Here is a 21,990-nt window from a genome sequence, read left to right as displayed (position 1 = left end):
GCTCTTGCAAGCTAGATGTTTATAGATGGACACCCATTAAGACAATGTCCAAGCTCGAACAAGATAGGATGTGTTCCTGGTAATAATGGTCAGAGGAAACACAAATGACATTGCAACAGAAATGGCCACACTTTGATTTTTATTGGTTCTAGCAAACAATTGTTTAAGACTTGTGATTTCTTACGGCACTGAAATTTACAAACAAAATGGTACAAGGACCACAGGGCATTGTGGGATCCAAAAGCACGTGACAATCCCTGCCAATGTTGTGTGGTGGAATAGGCAAACTATTAAAACGCATACAATGTCTGTCTCAATGACTGTGATACAACTGCGGTCTTGAAAAATCACGCAACTTTGGGATAGATAGAAACACCATGTGCAAGTTATGATTTAGCATCAACATCATATTTTGTCCAATTGAACAAACATGCATAAACATGTATTTTTCATTCAGTTTTATGAAATAACATGCACATTTAAGTAGCCATTTTAAAGTAAAAAAAGCAACTGTACAACCAATAATTTACTCTATTCAAGTGAAATGATTTGGCAATATGAATTCACTTGTAATTTAATGGTGCCCTGGTATCTAACATCGTTAAGGAAACTTAATTCTGTCGCGACATCTGTGCAAGATAACGCTAAACTACATGGCAGCCGCTAATAACGGAAGCCCAAAGCTTGTTGAAATCCAATAGTTACCTCTTTTACAAAGCGTTTCCTTATTGCCTGCAAATTACAAGCCAATTAACCATCGAGTTTCAAAGAGAGCACAAAAGTTCAATCCTACCATCAGCACAGACAAGCATTTCAAAAGCAGAAACACATTTTTTTTGTAAAGAAAGCAACAGAGCCGGTTTTTTGCCGGCCTTCGCATGACAATGACCACGCACGCTCTGCCGTCACCCCTGCTGGATAGAGCGGACTGCACGCCGCTCTCTTTCAGGGCAGCCCTCCCAGGATTCCTGGTTTGTGGGGCCACCCTTCATTGGCTCCAAGCACGTGGGCGAGGCTGGCGAATGAGCAGCCAAAAGTCAAGACGAAGAAGGTTCTGCCGGGCTTGGGTAGGAATGTCGGAGGGGAGAATCTGGCAAGGCCTAAAAGAAAAGCCTACAAAATGGGCAGGAAGTCCTTCTCAATCCCCTGCAATACAAGAAGTTTGTGTAGGAACATGCATTAAAATAATGAACCATTTTACACATTCAGCACAGGCACACCTCAACTCAACACTGGTGGCTTCCTTTGCAAGTGGGTTCTGTTGCCTTCTTTGTTCTGTGCAAGCAGGGAGGGCCTTGCTAGCCTCAGTAATTAACATCTCACTAATAATCTAAATGAGCAATTGTGGCAGGGGCGTTGCTATGTTTCCTCTCGTGTAACATCTGCCACCTCGTGGAAAAACCTGGATATGTTGTTCATGAGCCCTGGGAGCCACCCGAGACCGAGCGGTGGGCCAACTGGTATCTCCAGAGCCACATGTGGCTCAAGCCACCACACGTGGCTCAATCAAACGGGGCATAACATAGAACGTACTATCACAGTATCAAAAGAATAATGAATGTCTCCTATGCTGTGCGAAAACTGTCAATATATATACTTGGCTCTGTGCATAACTCATGGCTACTTTTTGGCTTTTGGTCTGCCACAGGTTGGCCACCCTGTGCTAGGCAATGTTTTTTTTTTTTACCGATATTGTCGACACGTGACAGAAACATTACAACTCTATTTATGGAAACAACCCTACGAACCACTAAAGTAAGCAATAAGTTAACATTTGTAGCTCCTTTTTAATAACATTTGAATAGCAGTGCAAAATATAAGCAAAATTAGATCTCTTAAAAAAAAACTATCAAGAAGCATAACAAGTATTGTTCGCACTAAAGTAAGGAGAGATGCTTACCACGGGATCATCCACTGGGCCGTATCGCTTGACCACCTGTCCATGCTTATCGATGAGAAACTGGAAAACACGCACAGGATACAGAATTTAGCAGTTTATCATCATGGACACCGTTTATAAAAGGTGTGTTTGTGAACTGACCAATCTTGAATTTTTGCAAGGCGTCGTTCGACATCATTAAATCACACAAGCGTACAGACTGGACCCGAGAAAGGATGCAAGCCCTTCGATTCGCACGTTAGGCGACGTACGGTGTGAAAGAAGTTAAATGTACGTACATGCCAAATGTGAAATTGATGATAAATCTTTCACCAGGAATTGACATTTATTTTTTGAGGACGAATGGAGATGGGGGGGGGGGAAGGCCACCGAACACACGGGATGTAAAATATAAGCCCCAACAACCTTCAGTTGATAAACGAGGGTGGTCAAAACATTTTGACGAGCAGAGTTTACGACTCGCACAAAAACAGGGTTTGTAAATGCCCAGCCGCAGAAAGGGTCGTTTCCAACCTCGCATACCCTTACACCAATACCTTCCATGAATATAAGCAATGTGTCACGCTTTATTAGAAATATACGTCAACAAGTATGACCGACAACATACCTTGGTAAAGTTCCACTTGATTGCACTGAGAAGGAATGAAAATCAAATGTAAACTTCAATGTTTACAGAAATAACAACATTACAATGGACCCTAACAAAATCATTATGGCTATGCTAGCAACATTTCTCCCCCACTGCATAAAGACCACCAATGATGTTAATTAGCAACTGTTAAGTTAATGTAAACATTTAAAAATCGTATAGAAACATAGTACACACAGCGCCACCTACTGTCAGTATCGCTGTACTTTAACTTGCATAGAATTGCAATTCATTTAAAATTATGAATCGCAAACAAAACAATGTTTTTTACACAAGCGCAAACTGTGCGTTAACAGAAAATCACTCCCGTGTTTTTATAGCCAGTTTAGGCGCATTGCAGGTGGTTTCTCATCTGTAGGAGCGATACATTTGGCAGCTACATCATTTCACAGGTAGATGGGCTGAGTAAATAAAGACTTTATGAGGACATTATACGGATTTTAGAAGCAATACCAAGTATGTGTTCAGGATCCTGCATCAAATTATTGTTCAATACTCGGTAAAGCATATTGTGGATATGATTGCAGGTATGTACCAAGGATCCCGTATCAGCTGACAACACTTAAAGTCATGTTTCAAGTCTATTTGTTTAACCAGGTGAGAACCCAGGAGAGACCAGGATAGTCTAATTTGCAAGAGTGACCTGGGGAATTAGTCTGCCAGCAGAGGCGGTGATAACTATGCATAATCCCAAATGAGTAAATGGGACAATTTTCAAATTTGTACCCCTGTTTCCCACACACAAATGGCCTACTTTTGCGAATTACATCAGGCGATTCTTTCAGGTCTCACGCGAAGCGCGCATAAAATTACCCCCGATGAATTAAAAACAAACTTTTTATTTTACCAGGTAAGGGCGACTCAGCTATATAGCTCTGTTTCAGAAGCGATTTGGCCACAAATAAATCGCTCAACAAAGTGGCTTATCACGTGTAAATTAATAGCAGCCAAATTCTTGGAGGACCCGGATAAAAATCCACACGACCACGTCAAGAGCATGCAAACTCCAAATATACAGCAGGCGTCAAGGGTCGGGATCGAACCCACGACCTCCTGTATACCAGGCGAGGTAGTTAACATCTCGCCACTGTGGCAACCAGGGTGGTTACTCGATTTTAACTCTGAACCTCTAACGAGTGGCGAAATGCACCACCCCTGAACCCGCGACACCGCCCATGTAATTTGTCTGGTGGCATTTTTAGAAGATCCACCGAGCGAGTGACTTTTCACGGTTTGCTCATCAACATTTTGGCTTTAAAAAAAAATCAGTTGGCAACGCTGCAGACAAAGCAAGTGAAAGAGCAGCAAGCGAGACGCACTTGTACAGGGTGCCCCTGCCATTGGGCTGGCTCTTCAGCCACTTCCACAGTGGGTGCGCGCTGTCAGAGTTGACGTCGATTTTGGAGAACATGTCGAACTCCACATTGTACTTCTTCACAAACTCCTTTATCTCCGCGTCCGTGCCCGGTTCCTGGTGTCCGTCACATACACAGAAAGACCTGAAACAAGCCCCCACCCCACCTGTGCAAGAGGAGTGCTCTGGCCTCCAACATCGAGAACAGGGGTTGTGGCAACCAAAATAACAAGACAGCTTTTTTTTTTATTCGGTAAAAAACTCAATATTTAAAGTCGCAATGCACTGCGGTGGTGAATTCGAGCCACAGGTTGCCAACCCCTGGTCTAGAAAAACGTGTGCATAACAGGCCACACTGCTGATGAGATAAAAAAATATACGACTCCAGCCCAGAGTTTGCCTGCTTAACCGAGAAAACATTGGCTCATAAGTGCCATGTGTACACGTACAGCCCGTTATCAATCCACTGCTGGAGGAGGGCCTCCCCCACACCATGCACGTTGGTGGGAATTGTTTGACCATACTTCACCATGTTGGTCATTGCAGCTCAACATGGATGTTGGGAGCATTGTACAGTACAAAATTGGGAAATTCTGGCACTGCCTTCTCCTGTTCATGACCTAGAAATCAGGACGTCAGCGCGTGCGGATCAGTGTCTGCAGCTTTAACAGACCCATTGGCCACCAGCCGTCATACAGCCACCTGCTCACTGCTTGGTAGTTCCACCCAATGGAGTGTTGACTTGTGACAACACAAGGGTGGCTTCCATCAGTCGTGTTTTCCCAGGATTGTATCCCCATTTTAAAAGTAGCTGACGTTCTGGAAAATGAGCAAGTCTTCCCATAGCTAACTGATTGGCATGGTTGGCTACGTAGGGTGTGAAATAAGTTAAACATGCAAGCATAAAAAAAATCCCGTTAAGTGTCAGTTGAGCAACCATACACTCAAGAACATACATTTATATGCAGTTATACCCCTCCTTCCAGTACTGCGAGATTCTCTTGCAATGATACATAAAGCCGAGCGGAGGCCACGGCTTGGGCTAGCAATGGAGCTAGAGAATTACTATGCTTTAAATTTTTATTTTACCCGGTAAGGCTCACTGAACTAGAAAAAGCTCTTTTTCAAAAAGGGAGCAGTCCACAAATGATAGCTCAATGAAGTGGCTTATCATATGGATATGTATAGCAGCCAAACTCTAAACACGTGTTGGTTTCCAAATATGGAGGGAAAACCGGAGGACCCATGCAAATATACAGGCATTCAGGTCAGGATCGAACTCACGACCTCCTGTATACTGGCATACCCCTACCTGCTTGCCAAACTGGTTGCAGGGGAAGGCGAGGATGCGGAGGCCGTGGCTCTCAGCGTACTGCTTGTGCAGAGCAGCGAGCTGAGTGTAGTTCACGGCAGTCTTCCCTCACTTCGACGCCACGTTCACCACGATGCAAACGTGGTCTCTGTAAGTGGGGGGGGGGGGGGGGGGTGGTAAAAGTAGGTAAAGGAGTATAATTTGGTCTGCTCTTCCACGCTTGTCAAATGTATTAGTGAGGTGTACACCCACACTTTACTCCGCCACACACAAACCTGCCAAATCCACTGACATGGTGTACCCATTGGCACTGCTGGGGTGGTCAGAGGCACGAAGGTAGTCCCATTGTTTAAACTGCCATGGCCAGGCATCGTAACCATTACAACATGAGGCGATGGGAAATCAAAAAATAAATTTGGAACGTTAAGATATTTTTCTTTAAGTCTAAGGGTAATCAAACAAGACTAGGACATAAACCGGACTGGTCGCTGCGAAATTTAGGGCGGTTCATAAACAATTGCCAAATTAACAAATCACTTGAAATCATGACCAAGCAACAGATCTCAGAGGCCAAACAGGAATAAACATCGACAGCGCTTTGATGGGTAGCTATGTTGTGGGCAGCTGCAGCAAAATCTGCTTATGGAATGTACTTTTATATTCCCACCTGCCTTCAACCAACCCACCCAGTCAAACAACCCCGACAAACGACACGGAAGCCTTAACTCTATAAGCGGATTATAAAATGGCTTGTACAGGAAATTAAAAACTTCAACAACTGCCTTAAAAAATAAAAAGCAATTACATAATCGGCAAGCTTTCAGGGAATGGTAGTTCATGACACATTAAGGGATATTGCCGAAAACGTGGTCGATTATATATATTTTAAGGCTGTTGTTGACAAGTTTGTCGTGTTTTTTGTTAATTGTGCCCCACTGGCAACGTGGAAAATAATTTGTACATACGCATACAAACAAAGTATTGGGGGCAACTGCTGTTAGTGAGCAACTATCAAGGCCAACACAGCACATGAGAGCAGACTGTGTGGCCAACGCCACAGCTGGCCACCTTTGTCTCTCCTTTGCACGCATTTAAGACTCCAAAACAGGTCCAGACACCACCGGCCACTGAAGTTATGCATCGCTGGGAATGGAATCCAGGTCGCCGAGATAGTACACCAGTACCCGAACAAAAGGACAGTTTCCCTTAAAGCCTTAATAGACTGTTAGAGCACCTATGAAGGCCAGCATCGCGCAGCAGGTTGTGGCCGGGACTATGCCCAGCCACCTTTGTCTCATCAGTGTACAAACCTATTCCAGACCTGGAGTCTATTAGAATAACAATCACGGCAGTATTGTCAACTCAAATTACAATGACAATGTGATTATACAAATTACAATTGTAATGGTCTCAGGTCTGGTCCACACTGCATCGGGCCACTTTGTTTAAGCCCGAGTTAAATCCGACAAGGCTGAGGAACGGTTAAGATTATTTTGCCGCTGATGTTAGCCGTGGGCTGGGAGTTTTAATCATGGTGCTGGATTTACAGAGCAGAGCACAAACCAATTCTTCACCCAGCAGAGCAAGCACGCACACACAAGCCACAAAACCAACACAACCGCCATTCGCCACGAAGTGGCGGTGATGTCACCACAACGCTTGTGCCACACACACACACAAAAACAAAGATCTTCCGTATAGCCTTAACATACTGTTGGGTCAAGTGCTGTTAGCGAGCACCTATGAAGGCCAGCACCAAGCCCGGCTGCCTGCCTCTTCCCAGTGATGCTTACACACCGCATCAGGTACCTCTGAGGCGGAGTCGACCTAGGGGAGGCCCAAGATGGTTCAGATAATCGTCACTGGTGTTGGCCATGAGCGGGAATCAAACTCAGGAGGTAGGGTTCGTAGTGCAGCGCGCGAACCACTCCCCACGTACACAAGTCCCAGTTACACAGCATGGTTAACCACCGAAATATGCGCGCACTTCCTTCTTGTGGTTTGTGCTGCTGTTGTTTCTAGAGAGAGTACTCATGACAAATACCAAATGAGCACTGTGTGCTGTTTGCCTGTAACTTTGTCACAACTCAAAGATGACGAGGGTGACTGCAATTAAACTATGTGGGTTATTTACAGGATAAGATGCAGTCTTACGACTGATAATAAAGTTTTAACTTAAAGCTTTCGTGACTGCAGAAATTCATATTCTTGGGGTCTTTTGGTAAAGTCACGTTATTTTATTTGAATCTATCTACGTGGCTTTACCGAAAGATGCAACAAATATTATAATAAAGTGGTCAGGTGACTGCGTTCCTAAAAAAAGGCCATATATTTGTTTGTTTAAAATCAATAATGAAAGTCAGCAACTCAAGGTGACCTTCAGCTATTATTCAATTAAAATAGCCATGGCATTTGTAAGCAAGACCAGACTTGGCCCTCTGCCAGTGTGAGAAAATAAAACAAAAAGAATCATGTTTATGAACAGACGATGTAACGCTTTCAAACATGCACGTCTTCGGAAGTATTTAAATAGCGGCACCTCCGATTCGCAGTTGGCACGTACGGTGCGAAAGCAGTTCAACATGTATACATGGAAGCTGATGGGCAGTGTCAGGGCAAACGGATTTTAAAATAATTTCTCCGACTCTTCCAAATGTTCGGCATGCCACTGATCAATGAAGCCCTGTGGAAAATGCCCAACAGCAACACAAACTGCACGCTCAAATGTCATCAACTTTGGATTGTCTGAGAATTATTGTGAACGCCGTTTACGGATTGTGCAAAATATTTTTTAAAAGCCCGCACTTGTATTTTTCTAATGACACTTCATTCCCGTCGATGTCCTTCGCCGAGAACTCGTACATGCTCTTCGCATCTTTCCAAGGATCCGCAGATTCGGCCTGAGTGGGGAGACATGGAAAACAAAAAGGGGGAGGAAGCACAGGGGGGAAATCAATAAAGCGTTCCTGTTACAAAAACTGTAAATGCAATTCTCAGCATGCTCCCCCTTCAGCCATTACATTTCCACACCACAGAATGCATTACAAACACATGGCTAAGAAGGAGTTAGAGATGCCAAGTGGTCCTCTTTAGCACAAACCTGAAGTGAATGAACCAGGAAAGGGGGCTTGGGAGACAGGGATCGAAGGAGATGGGTAATTAACCCATGTCCTGGTGAGGGAGACTTTCGGGCGGGTGGTGGGGGAACGTGGACGTACGACGACTGCACTTATGGTTTTACAATTTTAGGGCGACCCCCAGTACCCCCCCCCCCAACCGCTGACTCTTGTTTCCCCTGCGGGCCTGAGACTACCTTCCGTAAGTTGAATGTACCCCCACTCCCCACCTTCTTCCCTCACCACCCCTTCCCCCCCAGGTAAAAGCATATTGGCTCCCAGATGCAAACCCTTTGTGTGAAAGAGGCGATAGATCGATAGATGTAGAACCTCCGCCCCCCCCCCCCGCCGTTACATTCCGCCCCACCCCCGCATTGAGTGGTCGCGTCGGGTCAGAGGGCCCCCGAGTTTGTCCCCGTCTGGTTCTTCCGTCACCTAAGGCGTTGTTACTGGGCCTATGTTTGTGTTGTTTCATAAAATCCTAATATAAAAACCCACATTGCTAAGCGACGCAAGTCCAAATTGGTTGGCTTTCCCCATCATGAGCCATGGCCATTTGACTGCTGGATGAAGGCCTCCTTAAGCCACTGCAATCTTTCACAATGCTGCGACGACGCATGGTTTAAATCTTTTAATAAGGCGCGGTAGTCATTTCTTCATTACATTTATTTATTTTTTGTACGCCCATTTACCCCTTTTGCTCAACCTCGCAAGTGAATGAAGGGCAGTGTTAATTTGACGTCACCGAGTAATATAAGAAAAAACTCCCACGTTAACACTATTTAAATAAATATTCACCAAATATTAAAATGAACCAATGTTTCTGCAAACAAGCATCACTCTGCATTTAAATACCAATATAATGAGAAAAGAAAATCACGCATTACCAAATCATCTGGCATGCAACCATAGGTGACCAGTGTGAGTAAAGCGGGTTGCTATTGGCTGCTGGAGCCCCATTGTGGACAGTGGAGCAAAATTCTTCTTGCATCTTGCTGGCTGCCTTCACCAACCCACACAGCCCAGTGTGGTGAAGTATGGTCTAATGGACCCCCACGACACGTGGAGGCCCGCTCATGCAGCTGTATATTTACTGTATATTGGATTTCTTTTAAAATCAAAACAGTGCTCCTCTTAAAAACACACACCATGCAACGTTACTAAACTATTACTTCACCATGACCAATGCGGTATTCACGAAGTGGCTTGTTTAAAAAAAAAGGCACTCAAAAGTCTTAATTCAGCAGCAATGAACCGATGCACAGTGTACTGCAGTGTTGCGCAAAACACCCGAGGTGGTGGAGCCAATGGGGGGGGGGGGGGGCTTTACGCCACACGAACCTTTGGAACAGACACCATCAAAAACCTCCACGAATGACGATACAAATTTACTGCCATTATAAAAACGGCAAAGGACAAAGATAACTTGAAAGAACCACGATTCGTCTAGAACCTAACAGATGATTGCCCAAAGCTCCGCACAAATGCCAATATTAAAACGATGGCATATTGCCACCCTCACCGCTCGACCCTCGCCAGCCACTCACTATCGCACACGTCACACGCGCCGGACACCACCAAACACGAGACACCCAACACTCACACGTCTCATGCTCACTTTTACATCCCATGTCTTTCCAGGATCCATTTTGCTTGTAAGAATCTCGTTTACTCAATTATGCCAACCATAACATTCTGTAAAATTTTAATAAACTGAACATTAGATACCAGAGGTGGGACAAAGTCATTGTTATGCAAGTCCAAGTCGAGTCGCAAGTCATCAAATTCATGACTCGAGTCTGACTCGAGTCCAAGTCACATGACTCGAGTCCACATCTCAGAGGTGGGACAAAGTCATTGTTATGCAAGTCCAAGTCGAGTCGCAAGTCATCAAATTCATGACTCGAGTCTGACTCGAGTCCAAGTCACATGACTCGAGTCCACACCTCTGTTAGATACTCAAATATGCGTGTTATACAAATAGTGTTTAGTACCATTATAATGCTTTAGCATAAAAATTAGACTTAAATCTATTAATACAACTGTAATATGCCCACAAATGAAAATCCAACTTTGGTACAAGAATAATAGATTTACACTTTGGCGATATCAAGATGGGCTACTAGGCTAGGGGTGGGGAAACTGTGGGAGGTTAGGGAGAGTACAGGTTGTGGCTACTCCTCTCACTCTGAAGATCGGGGCACATCGAATTCTCAAGTCATTAACAGACCCTACCTGCGAATCTTATCCTGCGCAGCAATGGCAAGTCGTTGGCTACAAAGTCTGCCAGAAAAAAACCACACACGCTAGCGGGATGGCAATGATTGTGCAAGGTTTTCACCGTTGCCAAAGTTCATTGCAAAACATCACCATGGCCCTGGAGTTAATTTGCAAGCCAAAAAGCAATTTCAAGTAATTTAAAGAATACCACACTAGCAAATTATCGCATAGAAAAAGTATTTATATAGGGTCATTATTGTCAGCTATGATCAATCCATTACTGGACGAAGGACTCTTTCCCCCCCACCCACCACCACCTCTCATGAACATGTGATGCATTCGGTATTTAATAAAGAAAAGCAGCCGCTTCATCTAAACAAAATGCGTACATTTCTTTTATTTTTTGTATTTCCGTTTGCTCCGCAATATAGTGTAACGCAGCAGTGTAGGTCTCATGGTCACTGCAATACAAAAATCCATCAATCACAGACCTACACACGAGATTTCACCACTCCACCTCTGTGGTGGATGTCCTCTCGCATAAGATACACATGGTACATGGACGGGCCTATTGATACCGAAAGGCACAACTCAACGGGCATTGATCAAGGCCCCACCACGTTCTCAAAACATAAATCTCTCCGTTTCTCAAGTAGGGCTTATGGCAAAAAAATATCCCCCCCCCCATCTACAGTTGACCATCGATTATCTGGCTTCCAACATTATCCGGTGGTCGTGATAAGATCCGGCGAAACCGCTCCAAAGCCTGAAACCAGTCCAGCGATCGGCACTGTGCAACAAAAAAGTAGCTATGCTTCATTCGGTGTTAAATATTATATATAGTACATTATATACTACGTAATTAAAAATACTGAAGGTATATTAATCACCCCATGCAGTCTTGGAGAATGGAGTGTTAAGTATAGTACAGTAAATACAGTAACTGTTTAAAGTATATTTATTTTTGCCCATTTCTACTTTTTATGCCAATTTCACATAGTGAAAAAACATTTTAAACACTAAAAAACATAACACCTAAAAACAATGTCATGTAAGAATGTACAAAATAAGCTACTTTAAATGATTAGTGAATATCTGGCGTTTTTGGAAATCCGATGCCCCCATCCCTACCAAAGCCGCTAGATAATCGATATCCTTTTCTGTCATAAAAAGGTAGTTAATTATGTATATGGCGAGTACTGTACCTTAAAAAGGTAATTTCAGAAATTACCAACAAGCAACACAAATTGTAAGAAATATCCATTTTAACGCTGGAGCGACAAAAACAATTAATGTATGGCCAAGTCACGTCACCGGGTTCCTCACTCAGTGCGCGGGGTGTGTGAACAATTATCCTGAGCATTCCTGAGAGAAATAAACTGTTTGGCAAGTTAAACAGATGACCGATTTGCACATCCATGCTTAATCTTGCCACACATTATTAAATCTACTGTACTTGGTCAAGGACAGACAACTGCCGATTACTTTTTTTTTAAACAATAAATTGGGTCATGGCTGTAAACAGTGAAATGTAATGCTTGAAAATATGCACGTGTCCTGCTTTGGCCCAGCAAAGAGCGGCCATGCACACATGAATGCAGTAAGCCGATTAAAGGGCAATTTGCAAGGGAATTGATTTTGGAAAGAGCACAAAGCACCATACAATATAAATTGCTTCAGCACACCAGACACCACTCTGAAGCAAACTGTTATGAAGAAGTATATTTCTTCAGCAAGGGAGGGTTTGAATATATGGACCACTGTCATCCACCCTTGAGATGAAGACTGGGATACCGTCGAAAGATCTGTGGAGTCCACTAAATTGTATTGCCGGACTGATGGCCATGTTTGTCAGCTGTGCACCAAATGGCACTCCAGAAGCACCTCACGTGGCAGGTTACTCGAGTTGAGGAAAATGGTTCCGTTCATATTTCCAATAATATTCAGTCGATGAAGAAGCGTGATCACCGTGCGCAACGAAAAGTTGGTCATCTCGCCAAAAAGCACACGGCACATCCAAAATCACATCAGGCTGCAATATTATTCAGTCCTTTGTCAATCCACTAATAGATGAAGGCCTACCAATGCTGTGGCAGTAATGAGTTGTTTGACCATACGTCACCACGGTGGTAAGTTTGAGTTAATCATGGCAGGAGGGTAGCGTAGAAGTATATTCCAAGAACAGATTTTGATGCAACTGGCCTCTGCTGCCCACGACATACCTCCACAGGCATCTATGACAAACCGTAGTGCCTGGTGGTTGCCCATCCAAGCACGATCCAGGCTCAACACTGCTTCTCTTCCGAGATCTGGTGACATTGTGTCTGTTTAGGCGATTTGATCAGGACCAGTTCAGACACTCACCATCGATGTTACCCATGCCCAGGAATCAAACTCATCAGGTCTCTAGCTTTATCGCGCGATGCACAAATCACCATCCTGCCACCTCACCATAATAATTCATACACTTTACTTCATAAACAAGAAACCAAATTATTTAAAAAGTATAATTATACAAACCCATTGGGAACACCAAAGATTGTATCAAGGATTATCACATCACGTAATGATAAGCACCTGCATTCAATAAGTGTGTGAATGTGAAACAACCGATGGACCATCAGTTTTTATAGTTTAAAATGCTAAACAAAAACACTGATAATCCGTGAAAGAAAATACTCATATATTAATTCTACCTTGGTTGGAAATGTTGAAATGTGGTTTAATCAAGTAGAATATTTCTTCCTCGCCTGGGTAGACAAGCTGCAAGTTGACATGTTGCCAGAATACGTTCTAACGGGGCTACAACAGATGGCAACTCCATCAAACAACGTTACCCCCTTTTTCCCCGCTGGCCCATTAGGGCCACGCCATCGCGGGGCCCTCAGTTAATGGGTCCTCAGCTGTTGGCAGAGCAGAGCCAGAATAAAATCGTGAAACGGCTAGCCGTCACACAATTGAATCTAGCTCTGGGACAAGCAGAGAGGGAGAGATGCGGTTAATAATTTCTGCCGTGCTGTTGCATCAGTCCTACACTGGAACATGTGCAATGCTGAGGTCACACGACATTAACGTGGTGTGACCAAGAGGCACAGCTCGGGGGGCTATGCGGTGGGAAAAAAAACGGACAGGGAATCTCAAGTGTGTGACTCTGTTGTGCATGGAAACGGGGTATCCCAGGCGCCAACCAATCAGTAATGGATAAAGAATCGCTGGTGTTGACACTAAATGGAAGTCGCCGTTGCATGATCCATCATTATCGCAGTGGTTAATATGTAAAAGACTACAAACACTGCATTACTGTTTAACTTTACTCCCATTGTAACATTTATCATGAAATCATCATTTTTAACCAGGCCACACATAGCCATTGTAAAACTATTTACTATAGTCTAGCAAAAACGCACATGAGCCATTCCGCTTCTCGATCCTGCACAGGAGCAGATGTCGTTGCTCCACGTTTGTGGTGTGGTCATTCTTGAGGAGTCTGGGGGTGCGTTTTCCCCTTCGGCTGCTGCAATATTGTCACCAAGATTGCCCATTAAGCCATCACTCCTTCCATAACCTAACCACTTACACTTTTCTCGACAGGGAATGCACTACTATCATGTTTTTGTTGTAACGTTCTTACCCGGCCCTATTGGACATCTGTGATAAAAGAGCTTTATCGCTCATCAGATTCCTCCAGTACAAATATTTTGGTTCTGATGCAGGCGTTTTTCCTATTCCATCTGTGTATTTCCCAAGCATGCACCACCTTACCATGCTTCTTTGCATTCTTTTCGGATTTACTTTATCAAGTGGTTCATGTTTCTGATAAATGGCAAAGCGAATAAATGGCACAACTTAACGTTTTAGTCACATCGTTACGTTGCTTTGCATTTCTTGCGAAAGATCAAATTTCCAAAAGCACTTTCCATCATGCTCGCACCTTGCCTCCGCCACCACTTTGATCCCGATCCACCTTCACCAATTTCCCTTGGTTCAATATTTTTTCTGCGTTTGCAAGATGTGCTCCTTTAAGAACGCCCTCAAAAGTGAGTCTAATAACACACTTTACAATACATAGATATTTAACAAACTCGGAAACAATTAATATGTTTATTTTCCACACGGAAATATTGAATGTTTCAATTTTAAAAATGTAGCAAATAATAAAGCAACTGATAGAAAGACATGACGGCGCAAGTTATACGGCCATCATACTTCAGCACGCAAGCCTGGTAAAGGCAGAGGCGGGTTGAATAGAGCTTTGAGCACAGAGATGGCAATACTCGATATTGCTTCACTGCAATGTAGCGCCAGAGCAGCCTATAACACCTGTTATGCGTGGTGGTTGCCCATCCCCAAACAACGTTGCGGGCTCAACGCCTGCGTAGCTTCCGAGACATCTGCGAAAACGAGTGGACGTCGTCTGTGGGGAAATAGAGCTTTGTAGCTCATCGGATTCCTCCAGTAGACATGCGGATTGTGATCGTGGGCACATTCCGGGCGATTCTAACACGGGGTGTTTAGAAGGTTCATGATGCGATTAACTTTGAAGCAGTTAATGTCATTAACAAGCGATGTATTTTTTTTTATTTAAAGCTTTCGTGACTGCAGGGATTCATATTTTTGGTTCTTTCGGTAAAGTCACGTAGAAGGGAAATAATAAAATAAAAATATAAAACAATAACAAATTCTTGCTGTGGATTTCACACCTGATGATGCTTGCTTGTGTGTTGCAGTCGAAACGTCATGAGAATTGTTTTATATTTTTATCATTTTATTATTTCCCTTCTACGTGACTTTACCGAATGAACCAAGACCACCGACAAATAAGCTCGACTCCCGACCACGGCTATCATCATCAACCTTCTGACGAACTCGCACGAACGACGCGGGCGTGGTGGTGAAGTTACGCGGACGGTGAAACCCACCGCCCTCCGTGAGCGACGCGGCCTTGGCACAGACATTCGTCATCCAGCAGGGACACTTTATTGTGTGTAATCCGTTGCAGCAAGAGACGGGTCACTGCGGTACTGATATCGCTGCAACCACACACGTCTAACATTTAATGACGAGCTAAAGATTTAAAATTATTAAACTCGGTAACGATCTCAAGTCGCTGTAGGGTGGCGGCTCTCCGCGATGCCAAATTTCAGAGCCACGGACTTGCCGACTTAGTACATACAGTGGTAGCCTGCCTGAGTGTGCACCCCCACCATCATCATTACCACCATCAACAGCATCATCACCACCATCAGCAGCATCAGCACCATCACTAGCATCAGCACCATCACCATCAGCACCACCACCATTACTCACCATCATCATCATCATCACCACTAACACTACCACCATCAGCACCATCAGCACCACCATCGTCATCATCATCATCCTCCCCATTACTCACCATAATGCAAGAGAACGACCGCAAGCCCCAGGCCGCGCGACTTCTCCTTTTATACTCCCACGTCCTGACCACGCCCACAGACACGCCCACAGAGAGGGGGGCGGGGCGACTGCGGCAGTCAACACAACAGGGTAGCCTCAACAGTTTAAAAGACAATTCAAATATCATCATCATCACGTTTGTGTTGCACGTTTTGCCACAAGTACGTGTGGTTTTACGCAGACTCGGATGCCTTGCGAAAGGTATCTGTTTGGTGCTTGAACATCTTAACACAACTGTTTTATTGGCAGAAAGGGTAAAACCCTATTTTTATAGTTTAATCATTTTGATAGTACAGTTTAAAAGGTCCCATAAACTTAACGGATTATTGGGGGCAAGTGCTGTTTTAGCGTGTAGCACCTATAAAAGGCCGGCATGGCACACACCGGGCCAACTTTGTCTCCCAAGTGGTGATAGTTTACACACACACACGTGTACTGTACTCATTTGAGTCTGAATCGACCTGGGGGATGCCCAGGACTGGGTTCAGATAATCCGTCACTGGCGCTGGAATCGAACTCGGGTGGCTGGGTTCGTAGCGAAGTGGCAGTGCTCTTGGTACAATAGCCACGATTCATGGTTCTGTAAATTAATTGTACAATGATCAGCACGGGTATAACAATGTGCCCGAGCCGACTAATCCTACGGGCAATTTATTATTTAACGTTGATTTGTTTGTGAGTTTCAATTTCTCGCGTGACTTGCTTTTGCTGTGACCGTTATTTGCGTCATTGCGGTTTGCGCTTTTAGTTTGCTTTTGAGATGTTGGTGAGCAAGTCCAAACCTTGCAAATGAGACTAATCTTGGACTCTGTTCTCCCCTGGTTAACTCATGTTAGCTTGACAGGCTGACCATAGCCTGTATGGATGAATTCCTATAATGTGGGGATGTCTTCATCCAGCAGTGGATTGGAAGAGGGCTGAAATAATTTAATTTATTACCGTATAACTTCTGGCCACATTGGCATAACATTCATCCCTTTGTGTAGTGCAGCAGAATATATTTATATTATTAATATTGAGGGGTACGTTTACAATCCTGTTACTTTGGGAAAAAAAAAAGTTTCGTACTTTATATTTTTCCAGAATAAAAGCTAAAATAAACTGAACACATCCTTCAAAGGAAGTACTGTATGTGTATAATAGATAACGTGTCGGGCAAGCGCGTTTCTTTAAAGCACATGAATAGAGGCCAGAGAGTGGATGGCTTGAGTTGTACACTACACGACTTGTTTAAATCGTAGGCCATTCTGATGATGAAATGTTGAAAACCCTTTCTGATGGCCCACCAATATGTTTAATGGACACCTGAATACAGTGGTTATCTAATATCTATTGAGTAACATGCAAACCCTTCCATAATTTAAAACAAACTGCGAAATAAAATACTAAAGCAGGCAGGTCTATGGGAATTGCGGTCACGTGAAATGGAAACAACTCTTGGAATATTGATAATAAAAACACCGACAACCCATTACATTTAACGAAAACACCAAATTTTATTCACATTACAGTAATTCTACAATACACAGGAATTAAGAAAAAAAAGAAATCACAAGTCGATAATTACCAAATTGTCACTCGAATAAACTAACATGTTAATTGAAAGCGAAAAGTTAAACATGAGAAATCACCACTCAAAGTGGTTGTCAGTTGTATGTTTTATAAGTGGCGAAAATGACAGTGCAAATGAAAATGACAATATTGACCAATCAATGTACCTGATGGCAAGCCTCTAATACAGTGTGTGTAATTCGTCGCAATACTTCCAAAGCCACCCTCTGGATAACAACTGTGTAAGTCTTATTTCTGTGGTATGAAAACACAGGATAGAATGGTAAACAATGCCGTAAATGGCCATCTCTCGCTGTGTGTATGTGTAGGGTTGTTACGGGAGGGCTGTAGGTGCATGGGATCCAACGGGGAATAAACACAGTGGGCGGAGCTCCGGGAGTACACGGGGGTGGGGTGCCCGCAGCGACGTCCGCATCAGGCAGCCTGGGGGGTTGTGATCCTGACGGGGGGTATAAAGGGGGAGGACAGAGAGAGCTCGTGGCTCAGTCTGGGAACGAAGGAGGAAGAAGGAAGATCTTCTAGTTAGAAGCCCTGGACTCCCCTCGACGCCGCCCTTGTAAGGGCTGCGGAGGATCGAGCCAGAGGCGTGGTTCCGTGAACCAGGGTCAGTACCCTGGGACTCCGGAGACCGTAGCCCGACTCACCAGTGTCGGGCCAGTTAGCCTCCCCTAGCCCGTTAGTGGAGGACTTGGGAGTAGGTCAGGACTAGCTAGGGTGTATCCCCAGTTATCCGGGTGAGGGGGCCGCTACCCCCTCTAGTGCTGTCCTGTACCGACAAGCTTGAATAAACATACGTGTGCCTCAACCTGGATGTCCAGCGTACTTACCGGTACTTCATATGCATAGCATGGTTACAACAGACACCTTGGAAGTTGGGGGTTCCCTAACACGCATGTGTGCTGTGTGCTGACTGTATGACTGTGTGTGCTGACTCTTAATGTGTGCTGACTCTTGATGTGTGTCTGCTGACTGTTAATGTGCATGCTGACTGTACGAGTGTCGAGTGTGGCGTAACTGTGCTGTTCACATGCTGTGTGATGAATGTGTGAATGTGTGTGTGTGTTGATCGTGTGTGCGTGAGCGCACTGTTCAGTGGCGAACATTTGAGTGGGTGTCACTTAGCCATATCTAAATAAAGACGGGTTTGTCCTGACACCCATGAAATCCAAAAGCGTATAGCAGTCACTCTCGGTTAGACAGCAGCAATGTGGTTGAACATTTCCACAGGCTTCATCAGAAGTTGAACCCAAATTTCGTCCAGGATTCAAGTCGATTCAAGTCCTCTGCACATTAGTGGCTGGTGACTGCAATATGCCATCATATACAATTGGGGGTTATGAAGGCAATAATGACTGTGTAATTATCTTTGCGCAATGGGGTTTGCTTCTTGTTAACATTGTTATAATATTGCTCCAACAGAGCAAAGATACAACAAAGTGTGAACATTTGAAGAAGGGTGTTCTTTCATGAAGATTTCTAAATTGAATGAGAGCTGAGATTCGGATGATGGAAACATGCATTTTCACAAACAAAAATCATCCATGTAACAGGATGACATAACCACTTTGCTGAAATGTAACATAATACGCTAGGGGGGTGGAGAGGTGACGCAGTGATTGCACTGTGCTATGAACCCGATGACCTGGCCACTATTAGCATCGGCGACAAAGGGGATATCCGGACCAGTCCATGGGAACTTCACCAACACGCAGCATGGTGAAGTGTGATCAAACAACCCCTGTGACCGACAGTGTTGGGAGACCTTCATACCGCACTGGATTGTGTATTGGCCGTACGTTATAATATATGGGACAGATGCTATAAAATGGATAGTTTAAGTGCCTTAGACCTGCTGGGACATTTTAGATTCCCTTAATGACTACAGTTTGAAATTTCAACCACAGGGTCTTTGTAAAACAACCTTCAACACTTTCCGGTGGATTTAGAAAATTATAAAGCCTTACATGCATAGGATGTTCTTAACATGTTCCAATGACTTTACCGAAATAACCAAAGAGTATGTTCCAATGAAATAATTTGACGCAATTACAGCAGCGGGTCCCCGTGATGTTCTTCATCGACGAGTTTATAACCGGTGCATAATTTATATTTTTTTCTGAATGGCAATCTTTGGAAGTACTTTCTTATCGTTTAGGTTGCATTTAATGGTTAAGACTCGTAAAGCTCGTTGCAATTGAGTTCACTTTACAAAACACTCCAAGAATTGTGGCATAAACAATTTGGCCAAACTAGAGAGTGTACTATATTTGAGTGCAGGATGCGTACAAAATGCGTACGTGCATACACCCACATTTATATAAATCAGAACAATTATTTCCTGATTCACCAATCGTAAAAATCCTTAAGAATTGTTAACACAGCGATAAATAATGTTCGGCACTGATAGTGCGCACAGGTATGAAATACTATTCATACGCTTGGTTTCGGTTATTTAAAATTAAAACAGCCAAAAACGTTAAGAGCATACAATTTTAAATTTACCAAAGCACCAAAAAAAACCCACAGCACAATGAATTTTTTTGTTTGTTTAAACCAAAAAAACTCCTGACCATGTGCAAAATTTTTCTTTGCATTGATTATTTTTTTCAACGCGCAAAGCAATGCCACAGATTATAAAAAACAAAAAGGACGCCTCGCACTTGATTATGCTGTGGAGTTTCCAGTTGTTCGTGATATCCGTCAATTAAAGAATCGTTTTGGGGGGGAATACCAAACAAAAAAATCTTTCTCAATGACCGTGCAAGAAATCAAAGAGTTTCTGCAAACATTAATCCAAAACGAAAACGCACAGTTGAGCGCAATGGAAATGTATTAAAAGTAGCCGTTGCTGTTCTTTCAACGTAATGTTGACAGTGTTTGCTCGGGGTGGAGGGTGTTTTAAAAACAAAAACACTTTGGGTATTTTTTTTTATTACAAAGAAGTCCTGATTTCAGTTTTGATCAGATGTCCACATATGACATAATAATTTGCAACCTTGAAGCAGACCAGCTGCTGCTTACGTTACATGGTGCCCTGTTGTGTAAAAAAGAAACTAATTCAGGATTTTTCAAGTAAACACCCCCTTAGCGAGACTTCGATCAAGCCGACAACGGGCGATCGACAAAGGAAGCCGCTTGGTTTTGTTTTCGATCTCTTACAGGAAGAACAACGGGAGCCTCGGTCCATAATCACGAGTTGACATCTGCAGTTTTATCAATGGTCCCCAGATTGTGCACAGTAAAATACCAACATGCCTATCACCTTCGAAAGCGTTTAGCAAAATACCTGGAACGACGGACAAATTAAAATAAACCCAACTTTGGGGATGGTGTCCACCAAAAAGCAAAATGGCGTTTCACACTTTGGTGCCAATACTGAAGCACAGTCATAGTAAGTTAAATGTTGGGGTATTTTTTTAAAGTATAAAATTTATAATAATGATAATAATCAAATTGTGTTGTTAAATATGTAATGGAAAAAAAAAGCCCTCACAATTTATTCTTGTGGAAGGCGTAAAGATGCAAGACCCCAGGCATGCGACTATGCTATCCTTTTAAACAACGTGCGTCGCAAACTCGTCAAAAAGTCTTACTAAAACTAACAATGTGGCTTTCAAGAAAATCGCGTTAATATACGGTGCGTGAACAAGTGCAAACCTACTCTTTTTTTGGAAAATACGTTGCATTAATTGCACAGTTACTCTCAACATACATTGCATTGATTCTGCAGGTTACCAGTTTTTTTTTATATATCAACTTTTTTTTTCAAACTTTTTTCATCTTCATCCAAGACTGGAATTTGAGTTGGCAGTCTCTTTCCACGCAGCGCCGCTCAGACAACGCTCGTCTGGATGATGCTGTTGTGATCCTCGTCGCTTTGGTGCTTCGCAAAATTGATGAACACCTGTGACAAACGACAAGCAGCAAGGCAGGGGTCAGGGAACAAAGCCACCAAATTTCTGGTGGGCTCAACCAGAACTCCCCCCCACTCTGTAATCCCCCGTCCACATTTACATAACCATTAAGATCCCCCGTATAGCCTTTAACAGACTGTTGGTTCATCCTCCCCTCACCAGGCAGCACTAATCAGTGCAGCGAAGTATGGTTAAACAATCCCCGTGTACAACACGGTGAGGGGGAGGCCTACATCCAGCTGTGGATTGACAGGGAGGTGAAAGTTATTGTTTGTTTACTATTAGGTCGGGAGGGGATGAGAAAAGTTGGGGGGGGAGTAGAGTACAGCAATGGATGTTGCCGCACATCCCCCTCTCCGCTGCCCACAATGCCTAACCACTCCTGTTTCACGCCTTGGGGGTCACCCATCAAAGCGCTGTCCAGGTTCGATCTCTGCTTGGCTTCCGAAGATCTGATTGCGATCGGGCACATTGCGGGTGATCTGCCCGTAACTTCGCTCAACTGCACCAACGCCGC

General features: G+C 43.7%; 2 protein-coding genes across 9 annotated transcripts in view; both read right to left on the bottom strand.

The window, feature by feature from the left end:
- Window positions 1-124: 124 nt before the first annotated feature.
- Window positions 125-16,070, bottom strand: GPX4 (glutathione peroxidase 4). Of its 4 annotated transcripts, none has more exons than XM_078877088.1 (7): window positions 15,947-16,070; window positions 8,021-8,115; window positions 5,216-5,363; window positions 3,869-4,020; window positions 2,508-2,532; window positions 1,901-1,960; window positions 125-1,146 (listed from the first exon to the last, which is right to left on the bottom strand). In XM_078877088.1, the coding sequence occupies exons 1-7, from the start codon at window positions 15,947-15,949 to the stop codon at window positions 1,114-1,116; spliced, it is 516 nt and encodes a 171-aa protein (XP_078733214.1). In that variant the 5' UTR covers window positions 15,950-16,070; the 3' UTR covers window positions 125-1,113. The 4 variants fall into 4 exon arrangements, with proteins under 4 accessions (XP_078733214.1, XP_078733211.1, XP_078733212.1 ...); XM_078877085.1 differs by lacking the exon at window positions 15,947-16,070 and adding an exon at window positions 15,859-15,940; XM_078877086.1 differs by lacking the exon at window positions 15,947-16,070 and adding an exon at window positions 15,863-15,926 and having other exon boundaries at window positions 8,021-8,116.
- Window positions 16,071-17,458: 1,388 nt separating this feature from the next.
- Window positions 17,459-21,990, bottom strand: part of ABCA7 (ATP binding cassette subfamily A member 7) — a 78,953-nt gene continuing 74,421 nt past the window's right edge. For all 5 annotated transcript variants that reach the window (XM_078877080.1, XM_078877081.1, XM_078877082.1 and 2 more), the window contains one exon: window positions 17,459-21,463. In XM_078877080.1, the coding sequence (XP_078733206.1) occupies window positions 21,392-21,463 (72 nt within the window). In that variant the 3' untranslated portion in view covers window positions 17,459-21,391. The remainder of the gene's footprint in view (window positions 21,464-21,990) is intronic.

This window comes from Lampetra fluviatilis, chromosome 46 (assembly GCF_964198595.1).
Source record: "Lampetra fluviatilis chromosome 46, kcLamFluv1.1, whole genome shotgun sequence".
In the NCBI taxonomy this organism is placed as follows: Eukaryota; Metazoa; Chordata; class Hyperoartia; order Petromyzontiformes; family Petromyzontidae; genus Lampetra; species Lampetra fluviatilis.
This window is presented reverse-complemented; position numbering and strand designations above follow the sequence as displayed.